The sequence below is a fragment of the Trachurus trachurus genome, assembly GCF_905171665.1.
Source record: "Trachurus trachurus genome assembly, chromosome: 4".
NCBI classification, from domain to species: domain Eukaryota; kingdom Metazoa; phylum Chordata; class Actinopteri; order Carangiformes; family Carangidae; genus Trachurus; species Trachurus trachurus.
The window spans coordinates 21466699-21480903 of NC_139898.1; the positions used below are offsets into that span (position 1 = coordinate 21466699).

Here is a 14205-nt window from a genome sequence, read left to right on the forward strand (position 1 = left end):
GACATACAGAGACAAACAAGGCACACATACTCATATTCACACTTATGGATAATTTAGAGTCTGTAATCCACCTATTGTGCATATATTTGGACTGTGGGAGGAAGCTGGAGAACCTGGAAAGAACCCACGCAGGCACTGGGGCAACATACAGACTCCACACAGAAAGGCCCCAGGCCTGGAGAGCCAATAGACAAGCTCCTTGGCTTGGCTGCAAACCCCTGTCTAAGAACCATAGCTTGTAATTGGACAGAGGAAATTTAAGGGAACCAAATATAAAAAGACATTAAAAAAAGCAAATTTGGTTCCATTATGGTTCAGACCAAAGACGACTAACTGTGGATGCCATCTTTTGCCTAAATCACTGCAGGCTGAACAAAGGAAAGGCATACCAATTGATAATGGGTCTGAAAAGGAGGCAGGAGGAAGATGTCAGACAAGCTTAAGGTGGAGAAGCCTTAGAGAATGAGTGTGGGATCTAACGTGCTCTGTTGTTAACACCGGGCTTTAGCTCGGATGAACACCAGAAGGGAAGTAAGACAAAAGTGGAAGCAGGTAAAGACCCAGACATCTTCAAAACAGGATTTTTTTTTTCAACCTAAAATCATCCAGTCCAACAACAGACACCATCTAATGTGTTATTTATAAATTGTTACATGGAAAACACATAAATATGGCTTGAAGGAAGTAATGAGGGAACATTATGTCAAACAGGATGATATGGGGCACCTTGTATGCTGCAGGATACATTTAAATTGCATAATTTGTTACCAGTTCATACATGTATGTGTATGGCAATTTTACAACCTGCTGTCACTACACGTGTAAATTATACTTAAACATGGACATGTATGTTTCCTCCTATATTATTTGTATGAAACACTGTAAATGACTGAACCAGTGCCAAGAAGGATGGTTTTCTGCAGTTGTGTAACTTTATTTGACCACAACAACATGGTCCAAGAGCAGCCAATTATACTAATTATGGGTACAGCTACTTCTAATTCATCCAGCATTTTAATTAACATTTTTTGCCAAAAAAAAAAAAAAAAATGCTTTCCATTTCAGCATGTTCGGAAAATAGGGATTTTGAGGTTCCAGCTAAAGTTGCTACTTTGCTTTGTAGTTTGTTAAAACCTCAATAACTTTCGCAATAGAACCTTGAGGTTATCCTAATGCTGTACGCTCCACTGTGCGTGCAGAGATAACAGGCATGAGCGTTTGCACTAGAAACAGTTGTGGGATGGAAAACATTAAAATCCAAAGAAAGACAAGCCTTAGATGTCATTATAACAAGCTGGCTTTTATCCAACAATCAAAAGTAGTTATTTCATGAATTTGAATGAAGACCATTAAATGTTATTATCTGAGTAATCCAAAGAGTCTTTTGTAAAGCAGAAATACGTGTGTTTTTATCTATTTATATATTTTTCATGGCTGCTGTTCCTGTTTTCACACTGAGCTATAAAACTATGTCCATTGTGTTTGCACTATATAATTTACATCACATTACAGCACCTAAAGCTGATGAGCAAACTTTCCTCTTCACATCTGTATCAGTGAAAGTGTAAATTATGTGTATGCAGTATCAGTCTTACTATACTTACATATTGATCAGTTTTATAATGTGACCAGTTTTGTTCCTCAGTGTAGGTGCTGTGTGTCGTTCCTGTACCTGGAGTTTGGAAGTTGATACGTCTCATCTCCACGGGGTCTGTAGGGTGGTGGGGTGTGATGTCTGCGTTGTTGAGCAGACATTTTGTTCGTGGCTCTGACTCTTTTCTTTTGCGGCTGGAGAATAAGACACAAATAGAGTAGAAAGAGGGGAAGATATACAAACACAATAACTTTTTGTGAGTCACCACACTCTCACTAATGACATTTCCAACAACTAAACAGCTCCAGCTGACTGGTAACTCAGCTTGAGTGAAACCAAATCAAGCATTAGAGAGTTGAGAATGCGTATCAAGTAAGCAAAACTCTCCGTCACCCTTACTAATTAAAGAGTCCTCTTTCATTTTTTTTTGCTGTGGCAGGCTATTTTGTTTTCCCCCTGTAAAATGCAATAAAATACTGCTAAGCCTTACCTGTCAGGTTTGCTGTTTCCAGAGAAAGCAATAGGAGTCAAATAAATATATAAAGATGGTGAAAACACAACACACAAGGAGAAAGGGAGAGGGGGAGGCAAGAAGAGAGATAAATCAATAGAGAGCAGTTTAAAATTCACAGGGGTCGCTGCTGGGCTCGCAAAACGTGAGATAAGGCTCATCAGCATTTGGAGGGGGGTGTGTGTGCCTGTGTGTGCCTGTGTGTGCCTGTGTGCACATGTATCAGTGTGTGAGAACTAGTGAGTATTTAACGCAATGTGTGAGTAAGCAGCATTTGCGAGCCTGTGTCTTGTGTGTTTGCATATGGCCATATGTGATGATGTGTGTGCACAAAGGACAGATACAGACGGGGAAAAGGGAATGTCAGGGCCAAGGGCAGACCTGGGAAACACTATTCACCAGGGCGAGATGGAGGAGGAGATGGGAGAGTGAGGAGGAGAGAAAGAGAAGAGAGAGAAAAGAGAGATCCAAGGAGAGGTGTTACTCTCCCTAACCACCAAGGCGGAGGTAAGGCAAGGTCAGACAGTCAGGGATCATCTGACAGTAGCAAGCTTTACTTGTGTTGCTCACACCTGCCCTGCCCCCCTAAGAAAATGCAGGGATCTTCCCTGGTATGTAGGGGAAACCTCTCATGACACAGAGAATTTGGGACCTGCAGTTGATAAAGCTAAAAAGTACAACTAAGAAATATCGACTAAAACGTCTGTTCCAAAGTCCGACGACACTGAGAAACAGTAAATTCATTTGGGCTTGTAACAGGAAGCTTCCTCATGTACGGTTGATTAAGCCTGACAGCAGAGTTTGATGTCCACCACTGGATAATTATTGTAACATGCTAATAATTGTTATAATGACTAGTTAGGTAGTTTTGGCAATATTTGAATGATAGAGTTAGAGATTATTCTTTCTGGAATTGATGGTATTCATTTTGCTGCATGACATCTCTTGATTAGTAGATTGTACCATCTAATTAGTGAGCACCATCTCAAAGAATCTCCTCTTCTCTTCTTTCTCCAACCCCCTCACTTCCCACAACCATCTTTTACACAAGAAATGCTTTCATATTTACATGCAACAATGGTGTTGGGTCTTTGACTATCATGCTGCTATAAAACAGAATAAGCCCTTCATTCAACATGCTCCCTAACATGCAATTATATCCTGATAGCCCAACTCCCCAGTTACACTGCAAAGAACCGGTTCAACATCAAATGACAAAATAATCTTCACTGTGTTGCTGCCTTGCCGGATTAAAAATATTGACATGAAGGGAACATTTAACCTAATTCACGAACAATACAGATCACTGTTATGTTGTTATGTTGCTTGTGTGGACCAGGAGGGCACAAACTAACAATGCCAGGATCTAAAGGATTCAGTTCCCTGTGTAGAGTGGAAAGACTGGATTTTATGCCTCTTCTCAGTGTAAAACCTTCGATGCATGCAGTTTATACTAAGTGAGTGTTGTTTAGTCATCATTTGAGGTTGAACATTATTATTTATGTACCATAAAGTCCAACTGCATTCACCACAAAAAACTACAATTGCCAAGCCAACTCACTTTTTATACAGGAGAATGGCGATGACGATGCAGATGATGAAGACCACAGCCAGGACTGGGCCCACCACCCATATGAGCCCATCACCAGGCTCTACCGGCAGGGGGTCCAGCACCGGCTCAGTAGTTATCACTGTGTCGGTATATGGGCTGGTAGCAAACATTCTCTACACAGAAAAATCGAAAGAAAAAATATTAGAGAAGTTCCGTGAAATGAAGGGAGACCTGAGATTAGCTAACAAAACATACACAGTGAGTTAATTTTACCAAACAGCTATATTAAATACTAAACTCTGTCAGATGAACAAAAAATGAAATGAGCCACAATAACATGAACAGAGCTGAATTATTAAACCAACTCCGCTTAACAGAAATTGACCAAAAGTAAGTGAAATTAACTGTGTTGAACGACTAACTCACCCCACTGGTGGCATTGAGCTCAACTAGCAGGAAGAAGACGTACTCCTGGCCAGGCTCGAGAGGCTTGTTCTCACAGCTGCTGTGGACATGGTCGGACCCCACGGTGAAGCTGGAAGGCAGATGCCTGAAGCAGGCTGTGATATAGGACTTCCTCTGGTCCAGCTGAGCCAGCTGACGGCGTGATCGGCGCTTTGGGGTAACCTCCCGCAACAGCTGATTGATGTAGAAGGGGATTTGTTTACTTTTAGCTGATCCTTCAAGTATCTGGTTTTACCATTGCAGTTTCTACATCAATCCTAAATCAACTGATTGGTCTTACATTTACATTTACATTTACTCATTTGGCAGATGCTTTTATCCAAAGTGAGGGACAGCACTAAAGCTTCAGTACAGTGGGAGACCTTGAAGTAAGTACTAAGTATTAAATCTGTTCAATAAGACAAAGTGCAAGGGGATCAGGTAAAGAAGTGCAACACAAGTGCACAGTTAATGCTTGTTCGGCATGTTACAGTGTTAGAGGTGTTAAGAGAGCAGGTGCTCTCGGAAGAGATGAGACTTTGAAGATAAAGAGAGACGCCCGGGCTCTGATAGCATTTGGTAGCTTTTCCCACTATCAGAGAACCACAAATATGAACAGTCTGGACTGTGATTGTCTTGTCTGCAGGGATGGCAGTACCAGACAGCCTCTGCAGAGGAGTGTAGTGGCTGAGAGGGAGCATAATCCTTTTACAAGGACTGAAACTAGAGAGCAATTAAGTCTGAGCCAATAATGTTATTTGATTCTGTCAAAGGTTTGAGGATGTCCAGTTTAGAACATGGCCGAAAGAGTCGGACACCTTCAATGATGATAAAAAGAGGTTCAGATGAGAGACAAAATAATTTGTCGTAAGTAAACAAAGCTCTTACTTTTAAAATTATTAGGATTTGCAGTATCTTTATTATAGGTTCAATAAAGTCCCCTCACTCCCACTGATGTGTAGTTACTTGTGGATCTATAAAACTATAATCCTTTTATTGGACTGCCTGAGAAAACTTATGGTGAAATTGCACCCACAAATGCAAAAAGCTGCTAACGTCCTGGCAAAGTTTCATGCAACCCGGGCCCCCACCCTCTGAACATCCAACCCCTCCCTTTCATTGGGAGGCAGACAGAGGCAGGCATTAAGCAGAGGGAATGTGTGTAATCCCCAATTCAATAGGGATGGTTGCTGTTGATCTGGCGCTCAAGGTGACCCTGAGCGATGGGAAGGGTGGGAGAAGACTGTGTAATTCTCTATGCTGCATGCTTGGGGGGATGAATTAGCATAGCTGAGATGAACTTATGTCTGTGTTAGGTGTGTGCCCATGTCTTTTGCATAGTGTTTACAATATAATGTGTCTAGCACATGTAACTGCTGGTAACATGAACATGCATTTCTGGAGCTGCCAATGTGAAAAGGTTTTGCTAGCAGAAGAAAGAAAAGAGGACACTCCCATCAAAAAAAGAGTAGGAACTGAAGGATTGAAGTTGCCTCTTCTCATTTCATGTCTTATAATTCATTCTGTTTGATCCAGCTCTCCAAAACAACCCGATCACTTCTTGTGTGCCAGATTTACTACACACCTCTCGCAATTAAAAAGATCCTACCTCTTCAATGTCCATCTCGTCAGGGTTCATCAGATTTTTAACTGTTCCAGTGGTCGACTTAAGTGGCACCACTACCACATAGAAGTTCCTGGAAACACATTAAAAGGTCAATATTGTACAGCAGTTTGAATTAAAACACTTCCCATGGGGTTAGGGTTAGGAAATTAAGGTGATAATTCAATACTTTCAAGGGTTCTAGCAATAGTTTTCTTGTCTCAGAAATCCTCAAAGCTGACCCCCCCATTTCAACACATCTCAAATACATGAAATTTCAGTCCATACTGCATCAGATCTCAAGACTTCGACTTAAATGCTCCACTCCTCAAAAGCATTTCAGACAAAGCTTGCAATATCTTTCAGAACGCTGTACTCACTTGACATCCTTGTAGTCGACTGGTGGGAAGGACATGGTGACAATGTTGTCCGTCTCACCATATCTGTCCACCTTGGGTTTCTTAACCACGAGGAATGGCGCTGTCCTGGCCACCACACGGTGTCTTTGACTACCATCCATGCTTTCCTGGCAGGTCACCCTGAAGTCGTATGTACTGTTGTGCTTTAGGCCAGCGATGAACACCCTCAACTGCCTCGCATCCACATCCATCTTCTGACGGTTGTACTCAATCTGGAGTTCAAGAGACAGTGAAGAAGTTGAACTGAGAACTGGCAGGAGGGATAAAATGAATGTGCGGTTGTAGATCGATAGATTGGTGGTTGAGTAAGCACGGATGTTGGTACAGTAGGAATGGATATGCATTGATGATTACATAAGGAAAGAAATGATTATGTTGTAAATTAATGTGATTGTGAAATGCAAATAACAAATGCATAATAAACTGTACTGGTGTAAAACCAAGCAGTTTTCATTTTCAGAAAAAAACAACAACAAACCAAAACAAAAAACAGATGGAAATGAGTTCTATATTACAGAGTGGGATTTTCAGGATGTTATGAAATTAAAATGCCACTCATGCAGCAGCAGCAGGATTTCATCAAACACATGAACTCACCGTGCATTTGTATGGAGACCTGGTTTCGGAAAACTTCCATGCAAGGACCACTGTGGTCTTGGTGGCCCACTTGACAGTGAAATTCTTTGGGACATCTGTTGAGTTGACAAATGCGAAAAAACAAACAAACAAAAAAACAAAGTGTGTGTTTAGTGAATGGAACATGTAGAGAGACCAAGGAAAGAGAAACAAATGAAGAACCTTTAGATCAAAACATAACAAAACAGAACAAAAACACAGTTGTTTCCCTGGAACGTTCCTTCGGGTTGGAGAGTGAGTGTAACGGTGAGCTGTGATTGGCTGTGAGAGGGGCAACGCCATTGGTTAAGACACACAGCACGGAAGACTCATGGACAACAAACCCATGGAGCACAAGGGTGCGCCCACTGGCTAGCTATCGTGGGTAGTGCCAACCCGCCTCACCACTGTCTTTGAACTCATGACCACTTGAGGATTAACGACCGACCCATGTGGTCTCAATGCCAACTGTTCCTACACCTCTACTGAGTCTAGGTTGGCACTACCGACGTGCTGCCATGCAGGCATAGAGACAGACCCAAAACACAGCATGCCAACAGTCCTCAGCAGTGCATCTGGGGGATGCCATGCCACAAGCTGTCCCCTTAAGGGACAGAGGAAAGGGGGAGGAGGAATTAGGAGAGGGAGGGAGTTAGGAAGGGAGGGGTATCTCAAAACAAATCCAAAACCAAAATTAAAAAAAAAAAAAAAAAATCTACTTTCTGTCATCTTGGAATAGTCCAAACATACTCTTGTGACTGGGTTTGACTGAGGTCCTACCTTGTTTGAAAACTGGGAATGTGAGATGACATTAGCTGCGTGAGTGTGCTTGGCAAAGGGCTGCAAGGACGACTGACAGGATTGTCTGATCAAACAGCACTTACCTTTGGATTCTATGCTGCATTCCTCTCTCTCAAAATGACTGACTATAACTTACTGACTTGCATTTTTACCTTAATCGGGTTAGTGAGGTGAGTATCCAACGGCAAACAATTTCAATATAAATTTTTTTTTTCTGATTCTTGAGGAGAAGTGGAGGTAGTTGAAGGTGGGGGTGAGGCAGTTTTAATTTTGTGCTGTTGCCAATTTCCAACCCCCTGCCAACCTGGCTGGGAAAGAAACAGGCAAACCCTACCTGCTGGATCAAAGGCCATCGTCCGATACTGGTTAGGAGGGCTGTAGGGCCCTGGACCTACACTGGTGTGTGCACGAATTTTCACATCGTATGCAGAGTTCGGTTTCAGACTGTTGAGCACGTAGCTGGACACACTGGGAGGCAAGCGGAGCTCCCGTGGTGCTCCTCCGGCACCGGCTTCTTTATAGGCCAAAGTGTACTCTGTGATTACCCCATTCCTCTCTGCCAGTACTGGTGGAGACCAGGACAGCTGCACTGAGCAGCACGTCACATTGGAGCCCTCATTAATTTGAGGGTATCCCCCTGGCGTATTCTCTGGGATATTGAGTTCCACAACAGCCTCTTCTCCGAAGCCCCCCCTGCTTTTGGCTGAGATTTTAAAGAGATAAGTGGCCCCACGGTGAATGTTGCCCACAGGGTACTGTTGTTCTAGGGGTGCAAACTCCAGTGTGGCCAAAGGAGGGACGTCTTTACGGCCAAACTGGAGCCGGTAGCCCTGCAGGTCCATGCCATTGATCAGGTCTGGAGGATCCCAGCGGACAACAGCTGATGACTCCGAGTCCTGAGCCACAGACAGATATGGGGGACCAGGCACTGTAAAAAAAATTAAGATAAAACAAGTCTTAATTATGGTGCTTTCTAGTTATAAAAATGTACATATTATATATATACTGTATATATATATATACATATTATATATATAAAGAAAAACACAATTTCAAAATTGTATTATGACTGAAACATGAATTGAACATGGAAAAGAACTGTCAGACCTGGCTAATTCTATAGCTTCAGTAAAATACTCTTCTTAGTGGCTGTGGTTATTATTAACAGATTTCAGATACCACCCTGAGAGTGAAACTTTTAATATCACCCATTCATCAGTTAACATAATGAGCTGTGTCAGGTTATGTTGCACGTTGATGTGGAAGTTCCTCTGAGTCTCTAAATTCTCGAGCGATCGCTGTACCCATTACCATTTCATGACAAATGTAAGATTGAGCCAAAATCTTTTTCTGTACAGCAAAGCATCACTAAAACTTTAAGCAGAGAACAGTGCCTCTTTCAGCTGTTAAGAGTCATCTCTTGTTGTAAAATGGATGATCTACACTTGGGGTCTAGACACCATTCTTCAGAGTGGCCCAGTTTTGCTGCTCTTATGGATGACACACGTCTCATCTTAACCCTCCTTTTAAGACCCCATCAGTGTGATAGAGGCAGCAGCAGTTATGGGAAACCTTCAGTTCTCGAGTTGCCGTCAAAGCTTTGTGAGCAATGAGTGTGGCTGATTCGCACTTGAGCCTTGTCCCTCCGTAAATAGATTCTATCTCGACTTGCTCATCTACGGTACAACCCCTTTCTCAGAAGTACAAGGCACCGGCAGGACAGATAACTGTTAAACACAAGTGAGGTTACAAGTGCAGACGTACACGCTGTACTCAAACACAAGTGTTCCTATTATTTTTTGCAATATAAATATGAATGAATAATATAAACCAGGCTATGGAACATTTTCAGTTTATTCGCTGTAATCAATTTAATTTCATGCCTCTACATGAAATTGTGAGACCACTTGCGAGAAGATTGGCTATCTCTGTGTATTTCTGGGGAAAAAAAAAAAAAAGCTTGCCAACTGGGTCGCTGTCAAATTGGTTGGTCCTGGCAGTGAGAGCTTTCTCAGCATAAATTAAAAACGCTGAATAAGCTCAATGCAAATCATCAACGGGTATACTGTGTAACATACATTTCATCGCTATCTTCAGCAGCTGCAATTATGGATACGTTTGTCCTCCTTTTCACTTTGTTATGCTACAAGAATTTCAACTGCAGCATCTTTTCAAGCCTCTTATAACTTACCTCTCTTGTACAATCTGTTTGTGTGTATCTTGTATAACACGCAGTATGGATGAACATGTACTGTATGCATGTGTGTGTGTGATCTGATGGTATAGGCGCCAGTTTGCTCCCAGCTCCAGCTGCAACAGAGCTGCTTGGCTTGTTGCCCAGTATAGACTTAAAGTAATTTGGAGAAGCTAACATTAGTCTGTGGCAACAGCATTCCCTCTCAGTGGAATAGTATCATTGTCTATGAGTGTGTCTGTGTACATGTGCCTACATATACAGCAGCATATTTGTGTGCTGCCATGTGAGTCTGAATGTGCATGTAGTACACACATACGCATACACACACACACACAAAAAGCAATCCACTCTCTGCAGTCTCCTCCCTCTGCTCGTATTATTCATTTCCGTTTGCTAATGGTCTTCTTTCTGAAGACTGTTGCCAGAGGAAGACGGGGGGTGTGCGGGTGGGTCGGTGGTGGCTAGTCAGCTGAGCCTTTGCCGGTAATGGAAAGGTGGGGGTGCTAAGTATTGGGTGATGTTGGGTGAGACGAATGCTCCTAATACTCTTCAGCTATGTACTATAGCTCAGCTTGGTGTCATTTAAAAGCCCACTCTGCTGTCACGCTCACCGCTAATCAAGGAAATAGAATCAGAGATAATGGTCCTGTGATGACTCTTAGTGTGCGTTTGTGTGTGTACAGTATGTGTGTGTGTGTGTGTGTGTGTGTGTGTGTGTGTGTCTGTGTTTCCCATTCAGAATTTCCGTTCCTAACCTCAACAAGCTACCAAGTGTCCATTATTCAAAGTTTGTAGCCCTGAAACTGCGGTATCATTTGCACACTGGGGAGAGGGATCATGGCTAGTAAGGCAGCAGATTGGTGTGGTAGGAGGGGGTGGAGGGGTGTGTGTGTGTGTGTGGGGGGGGGGGGGGGGGGGGTGATGGCGGCAGAGTGGGGGGTTGTAATGGCATGTATGTGTCCGTGTGGTGCTACAGGGTGTTGAGAGAGAGCAAGGCAGAGGGCAGAGTGAGGGGGTGAGGAATGAGTGAATGAGGGATGATGAAGGTGACTGGGGACAAGGAGCAATCTGCTGCAGAGAGGGCCCAACAGGGATATGAGGGGGCCGAAATGTGTGTCTGTGCGTCTGTGTGTGTGCGTGTACATGAGCGATTCTGTGGTTCTTGGACACCTTGATTGTCCCTCTCCTTCTCTTCACAGTGTTCATCTCTCTCTGCCCTTACACTCTCCCTTATTCTTTCCCCATCTCTCCAATTCTGTCCTTGTGCCCCCCCTCCTACCCCCCACTTCTCTCTCTATGTCCCATTTCAGGGTCGATCCTGGTTCAATCCCTCCTTGTGGGCCTCCCAGCATGCTTCCCATCAGGCCACAGTATTAACAGCACGCTGTTGATACACTCTCAGCCTGATTGAGGAAGGGGCGATCAAGTTACCCTCTCATTTCCTCCCTCTCTCGTGCATGCCACACATGTGTACACACAGCGTTGTATGCACACAAACAAACATATTACCTCTGTACTTGTCCACCAGGGACAAGGTGCAAATGTATGTGCAGTTTTAAATCATGTTCCCCACCTCGTCTTGACAATGGAAAGAATCTCCCACTGATTAACCTGCGGCTAGAGCCCATCTATGGAGATTTAACTTATCTGAGGACGTGTGGGGGGTAAGAGGTCGTTTTAACCTTCAAAGTCACGACGAATACATCACTCTCACATTTTCATTTCCTTCTGCTTTTAATTTAGTCTGCTTACTGTATGAGTGCATGTGTGTGTATGTGGCAGTGGTTCGTGGAGGGGAGTAATATGTAGGGTAGGAAATGTCACTGAGTCAAATTTTCACATGCCCCTTTTGAAGAGCAAGTGCTATTAAGAGAGAGAGACAGAGAGAGAGAGAGCTATAGGGCCATTACATTGATGTCTTCTTGCTGGAACGATCAGGAAGCTGCTGAACATTGGGACTGATGTTTCAAGTTAGCTGTCGGCAGCATAATTTATATCTGTCTGTCTATCATTGCAGATGTGTACAAAACAATACACAGTGCAATCTATTAAATGTTAACTACCAAAACAGAGTACTGTCAACATGGGTCAGTTATTGAATGTACTGTGGTGTAAATTTCAACATAACTAAAAGACGTTATCATATTCATATGATTTCCCCGCATGATCTCAGGCCACTAAAATTATAGGAAGTTTAAAATGCAAAATACAGATGGCCAGTCCCTCTTCCTTTATATGAGGATCTGCACACAGATAAGCTGTTCTCTCTTATTTTGCAGGTCTAAAGTAAGAACAGCCAACCCCACATGCCATTCATAGAATATTATGTCTTGAGTTCATTTATCGGTTAGTGTTTTGAAAACTTTCTGATAATACAGCACATAATATATTTTCCACGTGAACCAGGACAAGGCAGAAGAAGATCAAAAGGATGGGCATCGATTGTTGATCTTTTCAGCCTGGTGAAAAACTTCTTAATGGACAGATGTGACGGCAGAATAAAAGTTTCAGACAAACATCTTAATCCTTTGTCAATAAAATGTCCTTAAGGCCTTCTCAAAAACTTTGTCTTTCATAAGCCAAAGTGTGTACTCCTCAAACGAAGAGTTTGGAAAGTATGAATCATGAAAAGACACTTTTCAAACCCGACTTTCATTGAGCAAACAAAGACAGTTCGAGGCACAGAATAAATGTTGTTTGTCTGTGACTCACAAATAAATGTGCAGTTATACCTGTTTTTTATATCCTGGAAAATCCTGAGATAGATTCTTTTGGATACTTTATGATGCACCAAACTACCAGACAGGCTTGCTGAAATGTTTGGGTTATGAAAAGACTTTGCCACTGATGTGAATTGAATTTTAAGTGGCACGAATACATGCTCTGTTTGTCACCATGCTCTGTATTGATGTCGCTTTTGAGGCCTTTATGTTTCCTCAACAGAACAAGACTATGACGTCACATGTATCTGGAGGCAATTGCTTCTCTTTAAGTGCATACTTGTCTGCAAAAAGAAAGAGCTGTTGCATAAGTTATGTGTGTTTGTGTGTGTTTTAAAAATGCATACATGCATTCATGCAGTTGAATATTTCATTTATTTGCATCACACTTTTTATGTGTGCCAGTGTATGAGTAACAAAAAGGACACTTAAAACATCAGTTTGTATGGCGAAAAGCATGATTGTCAAATCAAATATAATATACATAGGATGTATCCCATGATATACGGTGTCAAAATTATGATATGTATGTTTTCTGTATGTAATGATCAATAAATAGCTTGACAGTAGCTACATAGCAGCATAATCTAATACCTTTGTGAGAATGGGCATAAAACCTTTAGGTGCACCCATCAAATGCAATTTTAACATTGACATTTTTACAAATTCAGCTACCATAGTATAAAAGTGAATTAAATTCAGTGAGAAAAAGGGGAATTGTTGACTGGTACACCTCTGTATAATCTGATTACTCTGTCTCATTTGTCCCTGTTGTTGTTTGTGTTCTTTTTATAGCTTCAACATGCGTTAAAGCTGTCCAGAACAGTTAAGCTTTCTTCTGAGAAAAAAAGGAGAGAGACATTATACAAAGGATTTGAGCTTCTTTCTAAAATATTAAACTAATTTTTAAACTCACTGACATTTCATGAAATCCCCGGAGAGCATAAAAATACACTTTTGTTCACCGCTTGAAAAAGATCTCAGGAAACTCCTCGCTATTTGAGAAATCCCATAACCAGTGGGATCCCTGCTATTCACTAGGCCGTCCTGACAACTCTCAGACAACCACTTCACCTCTAAAAAAAGAAAAAAGGCTGCCGAGGCTCGTCTTCTCCCCACCTCTCACCCCTTCCTCTTCTCTATTTATCTTGGCCCCCTGGCGCAAACCATTTCTTTACACTTCAATAATAAGAAAGGAGAGGCTTTCCGTCTGAGGGACAGGCTGAGTGCGCTAGACTGGCATATCAGTCAGCTGGCCCTGACAGGAGGATGGATAGTGACAGCACTCGCTCAAGCCCCTTTGGCAGTGTCACGCTCCATGACACCTGTAACATACACCTGTCAGGACCGGGGAAATTTGCCTTTGTTTGTGTGCGTGTGTTGGGCTGCGAGAAACGTGTTGTACATTGTTTTATGATCTTTTATGACCATGTGCATGTACACTATTGCATGGGTACAATGCCACAGCATAAATCTGCATATACTGTATGCTTGTGGATACCGCCTGTGCTCATGAGTGAGAAGGTGTCTATGCAAGTGTGTGTGTGTATAAATATGCATGCAGTTGTGTACATCCTGGCTCTCTGAAGCCTCTTAAAGCCGACTGGCACAGATGCTCCCACAAAAGGATGCTTCTATATTGGCTTTACGCCTTAAATTCTCCAAAAGATGGCTTTCACACTCTGAGGCAGCCAGCCTCACAGGTTTAGATCATGTTTATGGTAACTCAACTGGCAGCTTCCAAACAAA

General features: G+C 42.4%; 1 protein-coding gene across 1 annotated transcript in view; it reads right to left on the minus strand.

Moving 5' to 3' along the window:
* The window catches only part of ptprsa (protein tyrosine phosphatase receptor type Sa), a 128044-nt gene that overhangs the window by 35119 nt on the left and 78720 nt on the right, over nucleotides 1-14205 (minus strand). The window contains exons 13-19 of the mRNA XM_083970445.1: nucleotides 7874-8467; nucleotides 6721-6815; nucleotides 6085-6335; nucleotides 5711-5798; nucleotides 4084-4296; nucleotides 3667-3830; nucleotides 1673-1788 (exon numbers count right to left, since the gene is read on the minus strand). Coding sequence (XP_083826571.1) covers nucleotides 1673-1788; nucleotides 3667-3830; nucleotides 4084-4296; nucleotides 5711-5798; nucleotides 6085-6335; nucleotides 6721-6815; nucleotides 7874-8467 — 1521 coding nt within the window. The remainder of the gene's footprint in view (nucleotides 1-1672; nucleotides 1789-3666; nucleotides 3831-4083; nucleotides 4297-5710; nucleotides 5799-6084; nucleotides 6336-6720; nucleotides 6816-7873; nucleotides 8468-14205) is intronic.